The sequence below is a fragment of the Neomonachus schauinslandi genome, chromosome 5 (genome assembly GCF_002201575.2).
Source record: "Neomonachus schauinslandi chromosome 5, ASM220157v2, whole genome shotgun sequence".
NCBI lineage: Eukaryota > Metazoa > Chordata > Mammalia > Carnivora > Phocidae > Neomonachus > Neomonachus schauinslandi.
In genome coordinates this window covers 8,350,876-8,375,531 of record NC_058407.1, presented here as the reverse complement: position 1 = coordinate 8,375,531, position 24,656 = coordinate 8,350,876, and the positions used below count along the sequence as shown (strand labels likewise).

Sequence of the window (24,656 nt, the reverse complement as noted above, 5' to 3'; positions counted from 1 at the left end):
CTACCAAAACCTCCGCACTCCACCAGAGGTTTCCTGTAATTAATTTTGGATCTTGTTTTTTTTTTAATCTGTTCAGCCATTCTATGTCTTTTGGAGAATTTAATCCACTTACATTTAAAAATATGATTTTGATATTTATAGAATTATAATTCTAGATATGTATAATATCTACATAGATATGATATATATACTATAATATATAGATACCTATATATCTATATAAATATAATAATCTATATAACTATAGAATTATATGTAGAATATATAATTATAGAATTATAGCATTTTTATAATTTTAACAATTTTTTTTAAAGATTTTATTTATTTATTTGACAGAGAGAGAGACAGCGAGAGAGGGAACACAAGCAGGGGGAGTGGGAGAGGGAGAAGCAGGCTTCCCGTGGAGCAGGGAGCCCGATGCGGGGCTCGATCCCAGGACTCTGGGATCATGACCTGAGCCGAAGGCAGACGCTTAACGACTGAGCCACCCAGGCGCCCCTAATTATAACAATTTTTAAATTACTGGTAATTATCGATAAGTGTGTGGACTTATGAGTGCCATTTTATTACTTATTTCTGACTGTTCCGTAGATCCTTTGTTCCTTGCTTTCCCTTTTGCTAACTTCCTTTGTGATTTGATGACTTCGGGTGGCAATATGCTTTGACTCTTTTTTTTTTTTTTTTTTTTTTTTTTTTTAAAGATTTTATTTATTTATTTGAGAGAGAGAGTGAGGGAGAGAAAGAGCACAAGAGGGGGGAGCGGGAGAGGGAGAAGCAGACTCCCCGCTGAGCAGGGAGCCCGATGCGGGACTCGATCCCGGGACTCCAGGATCATGACCTGAGCCGAAGGCAGTCGCTTAACCAACTGAGCCACCCAGGCACCCTGCTTTGACTCTTTTATAATAATCTTTTATGTGTCTACTACAGGTTTTTCTTTTGTAGTTACCATGAGGCTTACATAAATATTTTATAGCTATAATATCCTATTTTAAGCTGATAGCAATGTACTTTGATAGCATACAGAAATTTTATACTTTTACTTCTCTTCTCCTTGCATTTTAGGTTATTGATGCTTAACTCTCTTAATCTACATGTTCTCCCTCCAGGGAGGAGGGTAGAGTGGCCTTCATGGTTGGCTTCCAGCCCTCAATTCCCTCCCTGAGGTGTTTGTTCTAAGCCCATCACAGTCCTGTCCCGGGTCTCCTGGCACTTGCTGGTTTAGGAATGGGGCAGTTACCCAATCCTGGTCAATGAGACACAATAGAGCTCCGCTGGGTGGGGTGGGGTGGGGTGGGGTGGGATGGGGTAGGGAAAGGTTTTCTTGTGTGTAAGAAAGAGACTGACCATGTTTCCGTCTACCTGAAACAGATCGATCACCAGTGTCCCCGTTGCCAGGAGGTGGCACACATAATGTCAGGTGGGTGTATTTTGTCAGCCCAGTAAACCTTCTGGAAAATAATCCACACCTATTCCTCAGAAATCCTTCTCAGTCCGTGTGATTTCAGTGGGTCTGTGCACTCCTCCCTCCTGCAAGGAGGCCACACAATCAAACTCTGACCAAAGTACTCCGTCCCCTTGGGATAGAGATATTACCCAAGCAGGCCAAGTGGAGGGCTCCCTGGGACTTTTGCTGTAGTCACTGGGGAAAGATGCTCTCTCTTCTCCTCTAACTTCATAAGCTCTGAAGACGATGCAGGTTTGGCGCTGCCAGGGGCATCTTGCTGTCAGGTGGCAAGAGAAAACTTGGGGAGAAAGCCCAGGAATGACAAGCAGGAGCAAAAGGTGGAGAAGAAAGACAGAAGCAGGATCTTCAGGCCAGCATTCACGCCTCTGTACGGAGCTTGAAGCCCTCAGCATTTGGGGGCAAATCACGAAGTGGGGAGAGATAAGGACTCCAGCAATCAGCGGGAGTTCTATTTGTGTTCTGTGTGAGCAGAACAGGCTATACTGGTTCTCTCCCTCCCAAAGTCCAGCTCGCTAGAACAGTGCTCTGAAGTAATTTTTCACAGGCCTGTATGTGCTGCCGTCCTATGGACTCTTTTTTTTTTTCAAGTAGGCTCCATGCTGCAGGTCTTGAACTCATGACCCTGAGATCAAGACTGGAGCTGAGATCAAGAGTCGGATGTTTAACCCACTGAGCCACCCAGGCGCCCCAACCGACTCATTCTTAAGTTGGTTATTTTTTTTCTTGCCTGAATGGACAGGGGTACTCAATGCCCCACTGCCCGTAAGTCTTAGAAAAGAAGAGTGTGGTAAAAACCAGCAGCGGCAAAGGCAGCGATCAGAGTCAGGCTAAGTGATTACAGTCCACTGATGATAGCAGCTCCCTACAGGTGAACATGAACCTCATGATAGCAGTAATAAAACGGGCACTTTGCAAGAAACTCGCAGTAGAGAGAGGCAGGGCAACCTCGCGGAAGGACAGGCCTGGTTTCAAAGCCTGGCCCTGCCATGCTAGCCGAGTGACCTTAGGTAATTTACTGGGTGTCCCTGAGTTTCGATCTTGTCATGAGCAAATTAGGCATAACATTCCTTTTGTACCTAATCTTCGGCCCCAGCCCTGCTATGAGGCTCCGCTTTCTTGGACACCAAGAGAGGGTAGAAGTTCTCTCTCAAGTGTCCCCTCACTCCCAGCTCTGTTGGGGGCCACCCTGTGCTCTGGTGCGAGTCAGGACCTGGACTCTTGGGCCTGGTCCCCTCAACACATGTTGCCTCCTTCCCAGAGGCCCCAGGCCAGAGGTGTTTCTCTTTCTCACCTTGTGTCTATTTCCCCACACTACAGAGAATATGGAGAATTACAATAAAGAACTTAAAGCTGTGGTCTAAATCTGATGGTAATGAGCATGTGACCTCGAGCCAGTGACTTTAACAGAACTTTTGCAGCCAGGGAGTAAAACTGTCTTCCAGTGGTTATAAGATGCACCAAGAAAGAAAACACACCAACTGCGTTATGACAACACCTCTGACCAATAGTCTTGGGACAAACCATTAACCAGTCACAGCAACTCATTGCTTCGAAATTCCTCTCATTGCTTCGGTGAGATTCACAACTTCGCCTGCCTTCAGTTGCATTGCTTGATGCAGTGCAAAAGACTGAGCCAATGTTTTCACCCATATCTTAGGAACAAAATGTAACACAACGTCTGCTCCTGGTTTGCCTTCCTGTCTCAGGTTCTGCAAAGCACTTGCTGTTGCTTTGTAAGAAGAGAGCAGTCGGGGCACCTGGGTGGTTCAGTTGGTTAAGCGACTGCCTTTGGCTCAGGTCATGATCCTGGAGCCCCTGGATCGAGTCCCACATCGGGCTCCCTGCTCGGCAGGGAGTCTGCTTCTCCCTCTGACCCTCCCCCTCTCATGCTCTCTCTCTCTCATTCTCTCTCTCAAATAAATAAATAAAATCTTTAAAAAAAAAAAAAAAAAAGAGAGCAGTCATTCCTCCAAAGAGAAAACTAGGTTTCACTAATATCAATTTCACCCCCTGTTGCTCCCATATCCCTGCCTTTTGCTTCACATAATCCCTTTTCATCTGAATGCTAAGTCACAACATGATTCTTTCTGAAGACATTTGAAACAGCACTAAATTCAGTACATGCAGTACCAACAGTACATTTAAGTCAGTTGGGGTGAAAACACTATGAACAGCTGTGCTCAATATCTCAAATTTGCGAACAATGATGGCTCCATCAGAATGTTACCACTGATTGTAAGATACACTTCTAACATCAGAGATGTTAAAATGTGTGTGTGTGTGGGGGGGGAGTATGTCTTAGAAGTAGTTAGATATGGTAATAAATACTAGTATTGATTAGTGGCAAGTGGCAAAAAACTCAACCCAGACTGACTTGAGCAAAGGGGTATACTGATCCACAGAAGTTCAAAAGTCCATTATTCCGGCTTCAGGTATGGCTGGATCCAGGACTCCAGGAGATCATCAGGACTCAGTTTCCTCACCATTTCTCTCTCTTCTACAAGCATGGCTTCGGCCTCAGGTTTCACATGGTATCAAGCTGGAGCCAGCAGCTCTAACCCCCACATCCTCTCTGGTTTAGAGTTCAGCAAAAAGGAATGAGTGTCTTCATCCCAGAATTTTTTCTCCATTTTTTAAAGAGTAAGCTGTACATCCAACTGAGGCTTGAACTCACCACCCCAAGATCAAGAGTCCCATGCTCTGCAACTGAATCAGCCAGTTGTCCCTCCATCCCAGACTTTTCGACCTGAGTCTCAATGCCTCTCATTGGCTCTGACAGGTCACATGCCCAGCCCTGGAACAATGGGCATGGTTACCAGGTTGGTTACTACACACCTGCTCTGAGGTGCCTCGTCGAGAGCCGGGGGCCTGATGGGTCTCCAGAAGGGAGGGAAACAAGGAGAATGGACATGGGGCAGCCAAAACAGTAGATGTGATTTCTAGGTGGGCTGCAGGAAATTAGGTGAGATTAGCCGTGAGCATTAGCCCAGTGCCTGGCCCAGGGTGAGCCTCTCCCCAGAGCAATGGGGCCTGCCCCTCTGGCTGCTGTGTGTGGCTGGAGAGGGCCTCTGCTAGGACCCACCGGCTGCATCTGAGTCAGCCTTGCGCAGACTCCCTCCCGCGCCAGCCTGACACGCACTGACTCAGCTCCTACGTGAGCTGGATGCTGCCTGGAAAGTTAATAAGCCTGTGAGGCAAGACGTTCCTCCGGTGACGTGGGCTGGTGCCATGAGTGGGTGGGAATGAATGAGAAAGAGTGGGAACACTGTGGTTCCCAGAGCATTTATGAAGTTAAGAAAGCGTGAGGGAAAAGTCAAGAGCAGCGATCAGAAAAGGCCGCCCAGCGAGGCTGTAGGTGCTTTCTGCGATGGGTTTCTCGCTGCCCAGTGCCTCGGCGGGTGAGCTCAGAGATGCCACCGGCCCTCACTGCCATCACTTCCGCCAGGGAGGGCGGCCTGGTGGCCGGCACGGCCGTTTCGTTCAGGCTCCCCTCCAGTTCTGTCCGTCTCTCTGTTTTAAACCCAAGTTGCAAGAAGCAGGACAGGGGGAGTCTATCTTTGTCACGTGGGGGGTACAGGAGGAATCAAGCGGGGAGAGCCGGTTAGGAGGAGACCCCGGGGGTGGGGAAATGAGGAGAGAGGGAGAGGCAAGAAGGCAGGGACAGTGCAGAATCTCATGGTGTGCTATTTACAACCTCTCCGAAGCTGGGTGGAGTTCAACCCGGAGCACCTGCTCTCTGCCCGGTCCCCCAGCAGGTGGTGTGGACACAAAAATAAATGGGACATTACCCCTGCCTTCAGGAAGTGCAGAGTCTAGTCTGGGAGACAATGAGAAACTCCTTAGTTACAGTGGAATGTGAGGGCAGGAGTTTGTGGAAGGAAAATATCCTTGAGGGAGGAGCTGCCAAGCGGGGAGTCTCAGGTCACTCCAGCCTTGGCCTGGTCCAGAGGGCTGGGGGTGGGCTCTGGACACAGCTGCGGGGTGCAGTGGCCCCCCTTCCCTTTCCTGCTCCAGGCTTTGTCTGCTGGCATATGGGGGTCGTAACCTCCTTGGCAAGGAGGCTCCTGTCAGCCAAGAGCAATTCTCCACCCAAGGGGACAGCTGGGGTAGCTGTGAGTCCTTGGAGCCAACACTCATAGCAGCTGGGGGGTGGGTGCACCAGCCTGAAGAGCGACCCGGGAGGGCACCACCAGCATTTGCTGCAGTGTGTGCCCGGCTGGATGTTGGGTGGAGGACAGGGTAGGGAGCAGAAGGGAGGGAAGTGCCCAGAGAAAGACCCAAGGGGTCAGTGTGTGTAAAAGTTGTAGGAGCACGCAGTGCTTTCTGGAAACACTAAGATCCTTGAGTAAGACACTGGGCATAGAGTGGAAATAGGAGGTGGTGGGAGATGAGGCCTGATAAGTGGGCAGAGGCCAGATCATGAAGCGTCCTGTGGGCCATAAGAAAAGATTAAGGATTAAAGTTCTTTTAAAAAGAAATGGATTCTAGGGGCAGCTGGGTGGCTCAGTCGGTTGGGCGTCTGCCTTTGGCTCAGTTCATGATCTCAGGGTCCTGGGATCAGGCCCTGAGTCAGGCTCCCTCCTCAGCAGGGAACCTGCTTTTCCTTCTCCCTCTGCCTGCCGCTCTGCCTACTTGTGCTCTCTCTGTCAAATAAATAAATAAAATCTTAAAAAAAAAAGAAAAAGAAACGGATTCTCATTCCTCCCCACCTCCGTCCTTTCTGCGAACACTTCCTCGCTGTCACGGGGCACGTCAGCCCAGCCCCGTTCAGTTGCGTGAAATCAGGACCGAGATGGTAGGGAGGATGGCCAGGGAGGAACCACCTCCAAGGGGTTGAGGCCAAATGAAAGCAAAGTTGTTTTCTCAACGGCCTTCTGGAAGTAGAATGAATGTGTCATCACCAGGGAGTGCCATGGAGGAAGGAGTGGAGAATTTGGAGGCAGAAAAGCAGAGGGCCTAGGCTTGGGGCCCAGCTCCACTGTGCCAGCTGGAAGGCCTGGGAAAGTCACCCAGCTCTCTGAGCCTCTGTTTCCACATCTGTTCCACTGGGTTAGCAAAGAGAAGGCACGCATGTTAAAAAAAAAAAAAAAAAAAAAAGGAGGGGGTGGGCGCCTGGGTGGCTCAGTCATTGAGCGTCTGCCTTAGGCTCAGGTCATGATCCCAGCGTCCTGGGATCGAGCCCCGCATCGGGCTCCCCGCTCCGCGGGAAGCCTGCCTCTGCCTCTGCCCCTCCCCCTGCCTGTGTTCCCTCTCTCGCTCTCTCTCTGTCAAATAAAAAAATAAAATCTTAAAAAAAAAAGCTGTTTAATGTTAATTACTCTAATTTTTGCCTCAAAAAATATATCGATACAACCCCCAGCAAGGAGAATCCAGAGGCAGGCGCATTTTACCCCAGTTAGCATTTGGCACCGGGCGGGTCGGGGACTTACTGGATGACACAGCACGTCCGCCGCAGAGCCAAAGTGAAAATGCACCCAAGTCACCGACTCCAGTGGCGTCAGCAGAACCGGCCGTGACCCAGCTTCACACCGCAGTTCCCATGTCAGAGGCCTGTCCAGAAAGTCCCTTTGGGCACAGAGCGCGTGCGCGGTTGCCCGCGGTTCCTCTCCTCTACGTGGTTGGCAAGGTGTCGCCGGATGAGGTTCCCGGGAGACAGGGCACGGAGGAAGACAAGGAGCAGACACTTTTCCTGAGGACTAGGGCACTGTTATTTCTCAGGGCTTCCTGCACCCGAACCCCCACCCTTTTAAAAACAGATTTATTGAGATATAATTCACATCCCATAAAATACATCTTTTTCAAGGGTACAGTTCAATATGTAGTTAGGTTTTTTAAATTTTTAAAAAATTTTTTTGTTTAGTAGGCTACACGCCCAACGTGGAGCCCAACACGGGCCTGAACTCACGACCCCGAGACCAAGACCAGAGCAGGGATCAAGAGTTGGATGCTTTTTTTTTTTTTAAAGATTTTATTTATTTATTTGAGACAGAATGAGAGAGAGAGAGAGAGCTCATGAGAGGGGGGAGGGCCAGAGGGAGAAGCAGGCTCCCCACCGAGCAGGGAGCCCGATGCGGGACTCGATCCCGGGACTCCAGGATCATGACCTGAGCCGAAGGCAGTCGCTTAACCGACTGAGCCAGCCAGGCGCCCCAAGAGTTGGATGCTTAATTGACTGAATCACCCAGGCTTCCCCTTATTTATTATTTATTTATTTATTTATTTATTTATTTATTTATTTACTTGACGCTTAACCGACTGAGCCACCCAGGCGCCCAGTTAGTTATTTTTTAAAGTAAGCTCTATGCCCAGTGTGGGGCCTGAACTCATGACCCTGAGATCAAGTGTCACATGCTGTACCAGCTGAGCCAGCCAGGTGTCCCCCAATAATTTTTAGAATATTCAGTGGTGCAAATATCACAACTAATTTTAGAATATTTTCATCACCTCACAAAAGGACTCCTACTCATTAATGGTCACTCCTTTCCCCCCACTCCTATCTTCCTCCTCCCCCTAGGCAATCACTAATCTACTTTGTGTCTCTATAGATTTGCCTATTCTGGGCATTTCACGCAGTCATAAGATGTGTAGTCTTTTTGATTGGCTTCTTTCATTTTGCATAACAATTTCAAAGTTTATTCATGTTGTAGCATAAATCAGTACTTCATTCTTTTTTTTTTTAAGATTTTATTTATGTATGTATGTATGTATTTATTTATTTATTTATTTATTTATTTATTAGAGAGCAAGTGCGCCAGTAGGGGGAGATAGAAGGACAAGCAGGCTCCTCACTGAACACGGAGCCTGATGCGGGGCTCTATCTCACGACCCTAAGACCACAACCCTGAGACCACAACCTGAGCGGAAATCAAGAGTGGGACCCCTAACCAAGTGAGCCACCCATTACTTCATTCTTTTTTATGGCTGAAAATAACCGATTGTAGGGATATACCACATTTTATTTATCCAGTCAGTTTATGGACATTTCAGTTGTTTCCAGTTATTGGCTATTATGAATAACATTGTCATGAACATTCGTGTACGGCTTTTTGTATGAACATGTTTGCACTTCTCTTGGGTATAGACCCAGGAGTGGAATTGCTGGGTCACATGGTAACTCTATGTTTAACATTTTAAAGAAAAGCTGAACTGTTTTCCAAGGTGGCTGTGCTATTTTATTTTATTTTTTTAATTTTTTAAAGATTTTATTTATTTATTTGAGAGAGAGAATGAGAGAGAGAGAGCATGAGAGGGGGGAGGGTCAGAGGGAGAAGCAGACTCCCTGCCAAGCAGGGAGCCCGACGCGGGGCTCGATCCCAGGACCTTGGGAATATGACCCGAGCCGAAGGCAGACACTTAACAACTGAGCCACCCAGGCGCCCCTCTATTCTGTGACTTTTAAGGTCTAAGTGAAATCAAATGAAAACCCACTGTCTCTGGGCAAAAGAATGAAAGGAGAAGCTGTGGGTATTCGCAGGAAGGGCTTGCTATTTACTTTTAGTTGTTGGTCTGGCCTTTTTTTTTTTTAAGATGTTATTTATTTATTTGAGAGAGAGAGAATGAGAGAGAGCATGAGAGGGAGGAGGGTCAGAGGGAGAAGCAGACTCCCCGCTGAGCAGGGAGCCCGATGAGGGACTCGATCCCTGGACTCCAGGATCATGACCTGAGCCGAAGGCAGTGGCTTAACCAACTGAGCCACCCAGGCGCCCTGTGCTATTTTATATTTCCACCAACAACATATGAGGATTTCAATTTCTCCACATCCTTGCCAACACTATTATCTCTCATTTCCTATTTCTTTATTTGAGAGAGAACGTGCACAAGGAGTAGGGGAAGAGGGAGAGAGTCCCAAGCGGACTCTCCACCAAGCACCGAGCTTGATGTGGGGGCTCGATCTCATGACCCTGAGATCAGGATCCGAGCCGAAACCAAGAGTCGGTCACTTAACTAACTGAGCCACCCAGGCACCCCTTATCTGTCATTTCTATTATAACTATCCTAGTGGGTGTGAAGTGGTATCTCATTGCGGTTTTTTTTTTTAATTGTGGTTATATATATATAACATAATATTTATCATTTTAACTATTTGTAAGTATACACATCAGTGCCATTAAATACATTCCTCATTGTGGTTTTAATTTGTATTTCTCTAATGGCTAATGGTGTTGAGCATCTTTTCATGTGCTTATTGACTGTTTATCTGGAGAAACATATATTCAGGTTCCTGCTCATTTTTCAGTTGGATTATTTGTCTTTTTATTATTGAGTTGTAGGAGTTCTTTTTTTTTTTTTTTAAATATTTTTTTTATTTTTCATTTGACAGAGACACAGCGAGAGAGGGAACACAAGCAGAGGGAGGGGGAGAGGGAGAAGCAGGCTTCCCGCCGAGCAGGGAGCCCAATGCGGGGCTCGATCCCAGGACCCTGGGATCATGACCTGAGCTGAAGGCAGACGCTTAACGACTGGGCCACCCAGGCGCCCCTCTTTTTATTTTTTTAAGATTTTATTTATTTATTTGACAGAGAGAGACACAGCGAGAGAGGGAACACAAGCAGGGGGAGTGGGAGAGGGAGAAGCAGGCTCCCCGCCGAGCAGGGAGCGTGATGCAGGGCTCGATCCCAGGACCCTGAGATCACGACCTGAGTTGAAGGCAGACGCTTAACGACTGAGCCACCCAGGCGCCCCGAGTTGTAGGAGTTCTTATAATCTAAATTCAATTCTCCTATCAGATAGATGATTTGCAAAATTTTCCTCCCATTCTGTGGTTTGCCTTTTCACATTCTTGACGACATCCTTTGAAGCACTGAAGTTTCAAACTCTGGTGAAGTCTAATTTATCTATTTTTCCTTCTGCTTTGCTTTTGGTGTCATGTCTAAGAAGGCTTTGTCTAACCCAAGGTCATGAAGATTTACCCCTATATTTTCTTCTAAGAGCTTTATAGTTTCAGTTCTTTCTATTAGGTCTATGATCCATTTTGAGTTAATTTTTGTATATGGTAGGCGTCCAACTTCATTTTGTGTGTGTGTGTGGATATCCAGTTGTCCCAGTGACATTTATTGAAAAGGCTACCTTGTCCCTCACTGAATTGTCTTGGTACCCATGTCAAATATCACACAGCCCCTTTTTAAGGAAAGTAGGCCTTAAACAGTCCTTTGTAACGTACTTGTGCAACTCTTAAATGACTGGCAGATGAAGCCAGCTTCCTTGCCCCTGCTCACAGGCGTCTCAGATCAGTGCCGGTGTTCTGAGGTGATTTGGTGTCTTAATACTTGATAGAAGAAGAAAAAATTAGATTCTCTCTTGGATAGCACAAGGGCTGGATGCCCACAAGAAGATCTGTTCTTCCAAAGATGTTACATTGCTGCCCCCAGGCCTCCATGTGGCCTGATGTCTTGGAATCTCTGGGGCCCAAAGTAGTGGTGTTGTTTTTAGCTTTCCCATGTTTTATTAAGAAAAAATATTTAGGAGAACCTGGGTGGCACAGTCGATTAAGCGTCTGACTCTTGATTTCGCTTCAGGTCGTGATCTCGGGGTCATGAGATCGAGCCCAGCGTCAGGTTCCCTGCTCAGCAGGGAATCTGCTTGAGATTCTCTCTCCCTCTTCCTCTGCCCCCTCCAGCTTGTGCTCTTGGTCTCTCAAATACATAAATTAGTCTTAAAAAAAAAAAAGAAAAAATATTTAACTGAATATGCAACAGAGCTGCAACTTAACAAGACTGATTTATAGTAAGCTTTTAAAATCCTATAAAAACAGGGCGCCTGGGTGGCTCAGTTGGTTAAGCGACTGCCTTCGGCTCAGGTCATGATCCTGGAGTCCCGGGATCGAGTCCCCCATCGGGCTCCCTGCTCAGCGGGGAGTCTGCTTCTCCCTCTGACCCTCCCCCCTCTCATGCTCTCTCTCTATATCACATTCTCTCTCTCAGATAAATAAAATCTTAAAACAAAACAAAACATTAAATCCTATAAAAACTCTTAAGCTGATTTACTGCCTGTAACACCCTTTTTTTCTTTTAACTGTTTAACGTATTTTTTAATTGTGGTAAAATATACACAATGTAAATTTTACTTTAACTGTTTATAAACGTTCAGTGGCATTAAATACAGTTACATGGTTATGCAACCATCACCACCTCCATCTACAGGATTTTTTTCATTATCCCAAACTAAAGCTCTGTCCCCATTGAATAACAACTCCCCATTCTCCACTCTCCCAGCCCCTGGCAAATTCCATTCTACTTTCTGTCTCTATGAATTTGACTACCCTGGGTACCTCACAGAAGTGGGATTATACATTATTTGTCCTTTTGTGTCTGGTTATTTCCCTTAGGATAATGTCTTCAAGGTTCATCCATGATGTAGACATGTCAGAGTTTCATGCAAGTATTTTTACTTCAGCTCCTTTCTCTTGCTTCCTTGCGATTTCCATGGATCCTTAGGATGAATCTCTCTATCCCTGAAGGTGATCTCCTTCGTCTTTCTCACAATCAGAAAGAGGCTGACTGTGGCCTCTGGGTTACCTCACAGCAGAGAGATGCCCGCTGCCTGCTCACAGGAGTGACCACGGCTGCCACGTTGGCCAGGAAGCGCTGGGGCTGAATGGGGCCTTGGGGAAGGGGAGCATGGCCAACGGTGCTTGTGCTCGCCTCCCCTCTGCCCACCACCGTTCTCAGGGATTCCCCCATATACTGCTCTATTAGCCATTTAGTCATCCAACATTTTTGGAATATCTGTTATGTGCCTGGCATTGTACTAGGCACAGGAGATACAGGGAGGAATAAGACAGACCTGGGCTCTGCCTTCATGGAATTTATAATCTAGTGAGTGGAAGACATTTCAATAATTAACTATGCAAATAAATAAATGTATGACCACAATTGTGGTGAGTGCAATGAAGGAAAAGTGGAGGGTATAATGTAAATGTCTAAACGGGGGACATCAGCCTGGAGTGGGAGGCCTGGGGCATACCCGGAATCCATTGACTGACATGGCCACTGTGTCTGACACTAGAGTAAGAATCACAGTCCCTGTGCTTGAGGCACACCAGGTCCAACAGGGGTCCGACCGAGAGGTCCAACCCCTTGGTTTTGTGATCCTAGGACCACTCTGCTCCCTCCCCTCTGGGGAATCACTGTCCCTTTTCCAACTGTGTGTCTCTGGGGGCCCCTCTTTTATGGTAACGGATGTCAGGCGAACTGTTCTTTACTTTGGAGGGAAAATCATGACATGTTCAGAACACCGGACCCCAAAACTTTTACTGAGATGTCAGGCCTTTGTCTTTTCATGGGATTTATATCACCTGGGGCATCTGATCCTTTCTGCTCTCTAGGCCCCAGGAGCAGTGTGTCATCAACATATTGGAATAGCATAATGTACTGTGTAATGATGAAGTGTTCAAAGTCTGAGAATTGGACAAAAGAGACACTGAAGGGGCACCTGGCTGGCTCAGTCAGTAGAGCATGTGACTCTTGATCTCGGGGTTGTAAGTTCAAGCCCCACATTGGGTGTAGAGATTACTTAAGACTAAAATCTTAGGGGCACCTGGGTGACTCACTCAGTTAAGCATCTGACTTTGGCTGAGGTCATGATCCCAGGGTCCTGGGTTTGAGCCCCATGTCCAGTTTCCCACTCAGCGGGAAGTCGGCTTCTCCCTCTCCCTCTGCCCCTCCCCCCATTTGTGCTCTCTCTCTCAAATAAATAAAATCTTTAAAAACAACAACAACAACAAACAGAGGCACCTGGGTGGCTCAGTCGGTTAAGTTTCTGCCTTCTGCTCAGGTCATGATCTCAGGGTCCTGGGATCGAGCCCCACATCGGGCTCCCTGTTCAGCGGGCAGCCTGCTTCTCCTTCTCCTCCCTGCTCATGCTTCCTCTCAATATCTCTCTCTCAGATAAATAAATAAAATCTTTAAAAACAAACAAACAAACAAAAAAGTAAAATCTTAAAAAAAGAGACAGAGACAGAGACAGACAATGAGGTCCTGAGGCAGGATGGTGAAGGTTCACTGATGAGCCTGTCAAATAAAAGCAGGATTCTGATCATTTCTGTCTTTTGGAATAGAGGAAAAAGCATTTACCAGATCAATCACTGCACACCAGGTGTCAGGACTGTCTTTATTTTCTCCAGCAATGATACCACATCTGAAATAGCAGCTGCAATCGGAGCCACCCTGTAATTAAGTTTATGGTAATCCACTGTCATTCTCCAAGGCCCATCTGCTTCTTCACTGGCCAAACTGAGAGTCAAGTGGGAGTGTGATAAAATCACCACCCCTGCACCTTTAAAGGCCTTGATGATATTATTAATCTCCTCAATTCCCCAAGTGGTGCACCTATTGCTTTTGGGGCTTATAACTTGGTAAGGAGGGATTTCCATTTGATATTTCTCATCACCAAATCCCATCCTCTGCCAACCCAAGAGCCAATACTGTAATTCTGCCAAATGGATGGAGATATTCTATTCCAGCTATATAATCAAGGGCAGGGAGATCCACATGGCCTATTGTGAAGCCTTTCTAGTCAAACTCTACCTATTACTTGACCCAGCTCAACTTCCACTCTGGCCAGTAGAGCCTAATGGAGTTCTGGGTCCCCAAGAATTAATATGAGCTCAGAGCCTGGTTATCACCAGAAGGTCTGAGTATTAATTTTTTCATTGTGTGCAGTCTACTGACTGGTGGATGGCTTCAGATCCCTCTGGGAAGGCTGGAGGCAGACCCACAGCATATACTTGTCATGTTACTTGTCATGTTACTGCAACATCCCTTCCTGGGAGTATCCATTCCAGCTTCCACTCCTTCCAAGGGTCTGGGTCAGTGACTGACTCAGGCTAGGGAATTGGGTCAGAGACTGCGCTGTCAATCCTGGTGACTGAAGTCAGACTTCTGTCTAGTGAACCAGAAGTTTTCTTCAGATACACAAATCAAATAGAAGCTTAGTGGGTAAGCTGCTCATATGTTTTGGTGTTAGAGACTCCAGGATTGTTTTGCCATGTCAGTCTCTGCAGTTCAGACATCCTGATAACTCCACTGGCTCTGTCCATTATAGTAACCCTGCTCACTTTCCTCTGGAAATTAAGTGCTGCTACTTGATTTCTATAGCCCCAGGGTCTGCATCCCCACTGAAATAAGGAAGCCCACCTCACCTGCTACTTTTCTCACCAGCAGCTGTGTAGAGGTGCTGCTACTTCTCCTTCCAAAGCATTTCTCAAGGCCTGGGTTTTCTGGCAATCAACTTCTGGGTAACCCCCCAAAATGTCATGTCCATTACTTTCTGTTAGGGGGTTAACTTTATTTTGAAAGCAATTGGGAGCCACTAAGGTGTTTTCAACAGTGGAGAAGGGTGATGAAATTTACATCAGAACAAGAATACTGCTGTTTGGTGGAGAGGTTAGAGGAAGAGGCAAGGCAGGAGTGAGGGGAACTGGGGTGACCCCAGTAAGCCTTCCAAACATGCAGATGGCAGCCACGCCCTGAAAAGTACAGGACAGGGGATATCGGCACTGGGGGAGTCAGGGAGGTACACCAAACCCCTGGGGTGTCCCGGGTAAGGCATGGTGAGTGGGGACACGTGGATGAGAGAAAAAAGGATTTATTCTTGTATGTAGACTTGATCTTCTTCATGACTACGCCTGGGCAGGGCTGAGCAACAGCTCAGAGCCAGACGGCTGAGAGGAGAGTAGGTCGAAAAATCTGTTCATCGTGGCCTTGTCTGGGGGTTTTGGTGATACTGACTGGAAAGCTCTGAATCCCAGCACCTGGCTTTGGGGTAAGCTGTGGCCTTTGGAATCAGCCTCGACTCTCTCACTTGCACCAAGCCCAACTGAGCAGGGGGATGAGAGGAGTGTGGTTCAGCTGATGGTGCTTGGCCCCTTAGGGGTCAGCCTCAGCTTTCCAGCGGGGTTCACATTCTTCTTTGAGTGGGTCCTGGCCACTCAACTGGGCAGGGTGCTGGACAAGGGCCCTGCCGTTTCTACCCAACATGGGACTGCTGTACCTGGAGCTTCCCACAGGGCTGTCAAGCCCTTGTCGGGCCTGCCTCACAATCTTGTCTCCCCTTCCCAATGCACATCCCTTTCTCCCTTCCCAGGGGTCATCTCACAGTAAACATTTGACACCCCATCTCCATCCCGGAGTCTGCTCCCCAATGACCTGACCTGTGGAACTTCACTTCTTCATCTAACCAAGGAGGAGAATTAAATACCTACTTGTTTCAAGGATTGATAACAAAACGATGTATATTAAATACCTTGTCTCAGCTCCAATGCCTCTCTCTGGGGCAGTGGCCTGACTTTCTATTTGCCCCTTCAAAGCTACTCTCCAACCTTATCCACCCTACCCTGGGCATCCACAGGCAGGGATCAGTGAGGTCAGGTTATTTCTTCCTCTGGCTCCTTCTTTGCCGAGTTGCTGTGGGTCGGTGGCCTCCTTAACCGAAGCCCACAGCCCTTGAGACAGCTCTCACTGACAACTGCTCCCTGCCCCTTGGCCTCCGGGCTGAAGGGCGGTCATGGTTTCCTGCTGCTGTTTCCCTGGGGCACTCCTCCACCATCCCTTCTCATTTCCCTTAACCTTGGTAAACAGTCCCTTTATTAAATGCTCCTCGACTTCCCTATGTGAGTTTGTTCTGGATTTTCCCTATACCCTGATTGATTCAATCAGTGAGGATACTTTAACGGCTGCAAGTTCTAGAAATGGCTGCAAGTGCTCCAGGTGTCATGTCCATGCACAGCAAAGGTCAGAGGAGACACAGTGGATCCTCTCTTCCTGTGTCCTCTTTGTAAGAAGAAGAAACTCTTTGCCAAGTGCCTCCCACCTCTACACTCCTCGCCTTGACTGTTGGTAGGAATGGGCCACACGCCTTAGCCTTGGGTTCCCAGAAAACAGAGCCAGAGCCAAAGTATGAGTTTGGGTGTTTGACTGGTAAGTGTGATTCTAGGAATCAGAAGTGAGGACAGAGGAGCACAGCAGGGGAGCAGGGAGCACCGTGTAAGGATGTCGAGTTGGCCACCACCACAAGTGACCAGTTGCCCTATCCCATGGGACTGCTGAGAAGCCACAGGAAGTGTGTCTCAGGACCATACATCCTGGGAGGAAAGGAGAAAAGCATCTTTCTATGGCTTCCACCCCCCACCCTCCATTGGTTAAAGGGTCACCCTAAGGAGTGTTACCTCTCCCTACACTTCCGGGTTGCTCATGCACAGGCACTTTCATGGGTCCCCACATTCTAAGTTATGAAAGCAACACAGAGGATCCAGGACAGAGGGTAAAAGGCACACAGTGCAGGCCTGAGATTCAGCACCTTCGAGTCACACCTGTACCTGTTACCTGTACATGAAGATGGTCAGGGACCATACAAAGTGGGTCACTGAAGCAATGGATGGAATATAAACTAAGTGTGGCCAAGAGGGTTTGAAGAGGTGCACATGGGCAACCAGTAGACATGCTCATTCCAAAATGGTCACAGGCAAGGGGAATGAGATTGCTGTGACTGGTTTAAGTTAATCATATGTGATGAATGGATGCTCAAGATTCCACCCAAATGCCTCCACAAAGAAATCACCCTTACCTCTCCTCTCTAAAGGACCCTAGTCACTAAAGAACCCATCACTCCCAGCACCCCATTCATTCCCTTGGTGACACCTACCACAATGAGTAATCAGCCTGTGTAGCTGCCACTGTGGATTGACCGGCTCAGTGTTCACACACACCCCCCACCCCAGCATGGGAAAGCTGGAAAGATAAAAACCTGCCCTTGCTCCTTGGTCATGGTTTAAATTCCTCCAATCAGGCAGAGTCATTTTGCTTAGTGCAGATGGTGGAAGGGATGGCAAATTTTGGAGCCATGCCTTTTTACAAACACTTAAATCCCTTCATGATGAAGTTACCTGGACTCATCTGGATCTCAACCATGAAAAGGACATCTTGTTTACTTATTAGCTTGCTCGTTATTATCTGCCTCTCCCCACTTAAGTTGAAGCTCATTGATACCAGGCACTTGTTTGTTTTTCCTTACTGTATGGACAGTGCCTGCTACATAACAGGAGCTCAAGAATGATTTGTTGGGTGGAATGATTTGTTGGATGGATGGATAGATGGATGAAGGTGGGAAGACCATGCCATGTGGAAGAAGAGGAAATAGTGGGTCATGATGCTCATTTTCTCCACCCAGTAAGCTTTGGAATGCCCCAGGGCCAAGTCCTCACAACTCTTCTGTACTCACCTGCACTCCCTGGGTGAGCTCATCCAGAGTCATCAGTCTAATGTTATTATCTCCAGGCATGACCTCTCTCTTGAACTTCTGACTCCAATCTGACTACCACCCAAATTTTCCATTCCGATGTTAATAAGCATTTTGAATAATGGATCCAAAACAGAACTCTTAATTTCTCCTCCAAATCTCTTCTCACAGACTTCCTTATCTCAGTAAATGACAGCTGCATTCTTCCAGTTGTTTGGGCGCCAAAGCTGGGCATCACCCCAATGCCTCTTTCTCTCACACACGTCTCATCCAATTCTTCAGCAAATCCTCTGGGCTCTCCATAATGTATAGAAGCCCACCATTTCTCCCCCACCTCCACCTTCCTGATCTAGGACACCATCCTCTTCCAACTGGATTATTGCAGAAGCCTTTTATATTGGATGCTTCTGGTAACTCCCATGACATATCCCCCAGTCACCTCTGACTTCACCTCCAACTGCAGTGGACAGTCATATATGAGCTCAGCTGATCCAGTGCATATAGCGTCTTGCCTCCAGTGCACACCTCATACCTGTTTGCCTTCTGCCCTGGATTTCAATGCTGTCGGAGTCCTTTTGGTTCCAGCACAAGATTTACTTGCTTCTTGCCTCGAGTGTGAGCTGCACGTCTCTTTGCTCTCTGCCCCATCAACGCTTGATGCTATAGGAGCCTGCTTTATCCATGCACCCCAAAGTGCAGAGATAACACCCCAGGGGCAACCTTCAACCAGTGGGGGACAGGGTAACTGGATAAATGTTCCTGCTTCCCATACTTCAGGCAGATAATTCTGGGAAACTGTGCACTTTTTAAGGATCCTGGTAAACTCAAGCTCCTGCCCGCAGCAGTGACATTACTAATATACCCTTAGGTTGGCTTTTTCTCCTTTCCTGTCTCATTATGCCAAGCCCTCATGCCTGCTTCTTGGGTCATCTCTCAGAAAAGCTCATGTGCACATAAGTCCTTTTCTCAGTCTCTGCTTTCAAGGGAACCCAAGCTAAAATAACTTTTCAATTGCTATCCAGCAGCAGACTGATCCTTTTATTATTTTTTTAATTTACTTATTTATTTTAGAGAAAGCAGGAGTGGGAGGGGCGGAGGGAGAGGGAGAGAAAATCTCAAACAGCCTCTACACTGAGTGCAGAGCACAATGAGGGGTTTGATCTCATGACCCTGAGATCATGACCTGAGCCGAAACCAAGAGTTGGACGCTCAACCAACTGTGCCATCCAGGTGTCCCTAGACTGATCCTTTTAAAACATGTCTGATCATGTCCCTCCTGAGCAGAAAACTCTCTGGTGACCCCATTTCACCTAAAAGAAAAGCCGAAGTCCTTACAATGGCTGACAAGGCCTAACAGGATCTGCCCTTCCTATTGTTTCCTCTCTGAGGTCATCTGCTAATCTTCCTTTGCTCTACGATAGCCAGTATTATCATTCTTTGCTCTACTATAGTTCTTCAAAGACACTCAGCACACTCCTGCCACAGGGCCTTTGCACTGGCTAGTCTTACTGCCTGAAAAGTTCTTCTTTCAGCTATTTCCAAGCATGCTTCTTTACTTCCTTCAGGACTCTTCTTAAAACACTTCCCAGAGAAGCCTTCCTATGTAAAATAGCAACCTCTACCTCCCCTAGCATTCCCTGGCCCCCTCACCCTGCTTCGTTTCTCATAGCACTGATCACCAACCTCAGAATTTGTCTTTTTAATTTTTTGTATATTTTCTATCCCCCCACCTCACCCCAACTTGAATGTAATCTCCATGAGAACAGGGACTTGGGGACTTTATTTTTTATTCATTTATCTATTTTTTTTTTTAAGATTTTATTTATTTGACAGAGCGAGATACACAGCGAGAGAGAGAACACAAGCAGGGGGATTGGGAGAGGGAGAAGCAGGCCTCCTGCAGAGCAGGAAGCCCGATGCGGGGCTCGATCCCAGGGTCCTGGGATCAAGTCCCACATCGGGCTCCCGGCTTGGCAGGAAGCCTGCTTCTCCCTCTCCCACTCCCCCTGCTTGTGTTCCTGCTCTCGCTATGTCTCTCTCTGTCAAATAAATAAAATAAAATAATCTTTAAAAAAAAAAAAAAGAAACTCATTCATAAATAAGACTGAAGAAGCATGTAGGGATCAGACTGTGGTGACCCTGAAGCCCCTGCTCTGGAGTCTGGCAGTAGGTGTGGTGGCAGCTCTTGGCTGTGAGGACACTGGAGGCTGGCGGCAGGACACCTTGGCCAAGAACTCACTTAAGGTTTTGCCCTCTAACGCTGTTCCTGGTTGACAACCTTTTTTTTTGGTGGGGCGGGGGGCGCTATGCTCTGAAATTTGTCTCAAGAAGTCCCAGGTAAAGCCTGGAAGACCTCAGAGCATTTAGAAAAATAAAATCTCTGTAAGCTTGGTCCTCAATTCTGTGCAGAGGGTAGTTTGTCCCCTGCTGGTCCCTAAGACCCTGGCCATCACCAGCATAGAGTGACCTGCGTCATCTCTGAGTGCTGGTCAGCAGCTCAGCTGCCAACAACGCGGCTTCTGGTGGACGCTGGTGGTCTAGCCAGGAAGCTGGCTGGAATCCAGCAGGGCACTGGGAAAGAGCTGAGGGTGGCCTGGTGCTGTAGGTCTGAGCTTGCCATCTCCAAGATCTGTGAAGAATCCCCTCTGGCCCCTGCCACTTGGCCCAGCCACCCTCATCTGGGGTTAGGGACTAGGCCAGGCTCATTCTGTCCTCCGGAGAAGGAGAATTCTCTCATTTGTCTTCACAGGGACCTGGGTCCTCACATGCAAGCTCCTGCAAGCACAGGAGACACGGCCGGACGAGAACGTGGGAAGGAAAGGAAGCCCCCTCCCTGATGGGGTTGCCTGAGCCCGGCCCCTCCTGGCTTCCCCGAGGCTCCGCAGGCAGTCAGAAGCGGGGAGCTGCTGCTCGGGACTGAAGAGGTTAATGTGCATCTGCTTCCGAATGTTAATGTGTCTAGGTGATGTCAGTGGGAGCCGGGGAAGGAGGGAGTGGGGAGAGAAGCGGGGCTTGGAGGCGGCAGACGCTGCCAGACCGCCAGGAAGACCCCCTTCCGGGCTGCTGGGCTCGTGCTCTGGGACGGGCGGGCGGCGCTGCCGCAGCCTGCGTGGGTGGACGGGCGAGGAGGCTACGGGCAGCGGCAGGATGGACCTGGAAGCCTCGCTGCTGCCCACTGGCCCCAATGCCAGCAACAACTCCGATGGTCCCGATAACCTTACCGCGGCCGGTGAGTAGTGCTGGAGGGGAGTCCTCCCTCCTCTGCGCTGGGGTTGGGAAATGGAAGGTTTCACCTCTGAGCCAAACTGCTCCGGAAACTTTAGTACAGTTCTTGGGCTTGAGACCTGCGGTCGGCTTTGCCCGGAGGGGAAGGGGAGAAGGGGGCGCGGCAGGCAGGGGCAGCACGGGCAGGGGCAGAGAAGAGGGCAAAGGCACGTTCAGAAGTGGCCCGCGGGTGAGGGAGACAGGGGAAGACTCACCCATGAGTTCCAAATGCTTTGCAGAAAAAAATTCCAGGCTGGAAAAGCAAGCAAGAGAAGCCAGACGATGGTATGTGAGGAGACAGCTGGAAGCTCACTCATTCACCGATCCCCTTGTCTTTTTACTGAAACTGCAGTAATGGGATCTGAAACATCCTTCCCAACCCCTGGGAAGGGCTAACTCACAGAGCCATGAGGGGATTAACTTTCCTGGTGAATGAAGCTTCCTGACATTTCCAGACCTGAAATGCCCTGAAATTCTAGCTCTGAAGGAGATGAAGGAAAAAGAGGAAAGGCTTGTGTGCAGAAAATTCTCAGGCAGCTAGGCTGCAACACACAGCTTCAGTCTCTGCTCACTTGGGAAGCCCAGGCTCAGAAGATACAGACCAGTGAATTCCCTGATAGGAACCCAGGAGAAGGGAGGGCTGCGGGCCTGATGGGCAAAAGCCTCCCTTCACAAGACAGTAGCCCACAGATATGCCTAGGAATCAGTGCACAGCTTCCAACTAGCGATTTCTAAAATGAGATGATCAGGGCTGCAAACAGAAAACACATGAATGCGCCCATCCATACATGCGCTTGCTCACCCGAATGCGTGCACACACACACACTTGCATGTCCTTCTGGCTATGTTGACGAGGTTTCCTGCTAAAGCCTACGGGCCCACAGAGTAATTCTCTGCAGATAGCTGTGGTTCTTGATTCTGTGCCTTCTGAGAAAATGCAGGAAGTAAAGGACTGGGTCCTTCAACTAACAGGTGGTGTGGGAGAAATCTGGTAGGATTAGCCAGGGAACTGGTGGAGGAGGGCAAGGGGACAGGATTAGCAACAGTGTGGGGAGGGAAAATGGTAGGAAAGGATTCCAGATGAATGGTGAGCCCTGAGCTGAAATGGAAAGAAGATAAAGAGGTAGGCAAGCACGTCATCACTGGAGGCTGAGCATGCCGGGAGGATGTCAGCCCTTGGAGAGGAGTCCATGTCAAATGGTCGACATTTGCTCCTTTTGTCCCCAGGGCCACCTCCTCGCACAGGGAGTGTCTCCTACATCAACATCATCATGCCTTCTGTGTTCGGCACCATCTGCCTCCTGGGCATCATTGGGAACTCCACGGTCATCTTCGCAGTGGTGAAGAAGTCCAAACTGCACTGGTGCAGCAATGTCCCCGACATCTTCATCATCAACCTCTCGGTGGTGGACCTCCTCTTCCTCCTGGGCATGCCCTTCATGATCCACCAGCTCATGGGCAATGGTGTCTGGCACTTTGGGGAGACCATGTGCACACTTATCACGGCCATGGACGCCAACAGTCAGTTCACCAGCACCTACATCCTGACCGCCATGGCCATTGACCGCTATCTGGCCACTGTCCACCCCATCTCCTCCACCAAGTTCCGGAAGCCCTCTGTGGCCACCCTGGTGATCTGCCTCCTGTGGGCCCTCTCCTTCATCAGCATCACCCCCGTGTGGCTCTACGCTAGGCTTATCCCCTTCCCAGGGGGCACGGTGGGCTGCGGCATCCGCCTGCCCAACCCAGACACTGACCTTTACTGGTTCACCCTGTACCAGTTCTTCCTGGCCTTTGCCCTGCCCTTCATAGTCATCACAGCCGCGTATGTGAGGATCCTGCAGCGCATGATGTCCTCGGTAGCTCCGGCCTCTCAACGCAGCATCCGGCTGCGGACAAAGAGGGTGACTCGCACGGCCATCGCCATCTGCCTGGTCTTCTTTGTGTGCTGGGCTCCCTACTATGTGCTCCAGCTGACCCAGCTGTCCATCAGCCGCCCGACACTCACCTTTGTTTACCTGTACAACGCAGCCATCAGCTTGGGCTACGCTAACAGCTGTCTCAACCCCTTTGTGTACATCGTGCTCTGCGAGACATTCCGCAAACGCCTGGTCCTGTCGGTGAAGCCTGCCGCCCAGGGGCAGCTTCGAACCGTCAGCAATGCCCACACAGCTGACGAGGAGAGGACAGAAAGCAAGGGCACCTGACCCTTCCCCTGCCACCCCGGGCACCTCCAAGTCAGGACAGTACAGCAGACCAGTGGGGAGAGACACTGAGAAGAACCAAAGACCCCTCTGGGAGAATGCAGGGAGGCTGGGTGGTGAGGGGTTGTGGCAACTAAAAATATTCCACAGGGTCCACAAATTGCTGGGGAGGCTGGGAGCCAGACTTGGGGGCTTCAAGCATCAGAAATCCCCTTGGGAGAGTAGGAAGAGACCTTTGGATTGAACAGAAACTGAGCAAGAAGAAAATTTTGGTTTAAATGTTCACTTGAGCCCTACATCTCTTAGCTCCCACATGTCTTTTTCTCAACTGCCGGTTTATTTGAAATCTGGGAAGGCCCTACTTCAGGGTGTGAGTGGCGGGGCCCTACTACAGGGTCCTGGGGAGATGGGAAAGCGGTATGTCCTCAACGCTCTTTCCCATCTCTCATTGGTGAGATGGAGGGCAGCCTTTCTCCCAAGCTGGAGGATGATGAGAAATGAAGCATGCCATCTCTCCGTGTTCCAGCATCCTGTCAATCTGCCTGTATCTCTAGGGGATGCATGCTTATTTTTGGGGGGGGGTCAGGCTTCTGAGCCCACAGGAGTAAAAACCCAATTTGTAGGAGATCCACTTACTGAGAATGACAAGGCTACCTGAGTGGGTATGGGTAGAAGTCTTGAAATTAAGAAAAATGGGGAGGAGCAAGGGGGCTTTTGCAGCTGTGGGGACATTGTCGTCATTAGGCACATTTGTTAATCACCAGATCCAGAGTGGGTGCCCGTCAGTGCCCTGCATGTGCAAGAGTCATTGTGATGCCTAGTGTGTTGGCATCATCTTTTCGCTCCAGCCCTTCCTCTCCAAAATAAAAATGAATAAAGGAAAATCTCTACCCACATCTCTTTGGATGCTCCTGCAGAATTGCTTGGGCTTGGGGGTAGGGGTGGGTGGCGGAAAAGGGAAAGAGGGATCACTTGGCTGTGGAATCTAGACCTTGGTCAAGCTGCATCTTAGGAAGCAAGAAGCAGGGGATCTAAACCCACAGGAAGGATTCAGCCCCACAAACAGAATTACTGTGGATTCCTTAGATTGCAGTTCTGCTGCTGGCCTTGTGCTCAGGACTCAACTTCCTGTCTTCTGCTCAGAAGCACTTGGTTGTCATCGGTGCTGGCCCCTCAGGCCCCAAATCCCACCCACCACCTCCCCCGTTGAGTCACCAGTCACACTCCTGGCTTCTGGGGCAGCCTGAGCCTGCCTCCTGCTGCTGCCAAGATTTGGTGTTGAGCAGGAAGATTACAGATGGGCCGCTGGGCGGCAGCCAAGGCTGCCACTTCTCAAGCTTCTTCACGGAGAGGAGCGGGGGGAACCAGGAGTCCAGGGCAAACCGCTCAGCAGACGTTGAGACAGTGGCAACAAATCGTGAGCTCCCAACCTGTTCAGAGGCATCCGTAAAGCAGGTGCATCAGCCCAGCCTTTTCTTGCTGGTTATTTT

At 48.8% G+C, this 24,656-nt stretch overlaps 1 protein-coding gene across 1 annotated transcript; it reads left to right on the top strand.

Annotated features, from left to right (window-relative positions):
• The first annotated feature begins 20,830 nt into the window (after positions 1 to 20,830).
• Positions 20,831 to 23,169, top strand: MCHR1 (melanin concentrating hormone receptor 1). The gene is made up of 2 exons (XM_021687705.1): positions 20,831 to 20,927; positions 22,190 to 23,169. The coding sequence occupies exons 1-2, from the start codon at positions 20,846 to 20,848 to the stop codon at positions 23,167 to 23,169; spliced, it is 1,062 nt and encodes a 353-aa protein (XP_021543380.1). The 5' UTR covers positions 20,831 to 20,845.
• Positions 23,170 to 24,656: the final 1,487 nt, after the last annotated feature.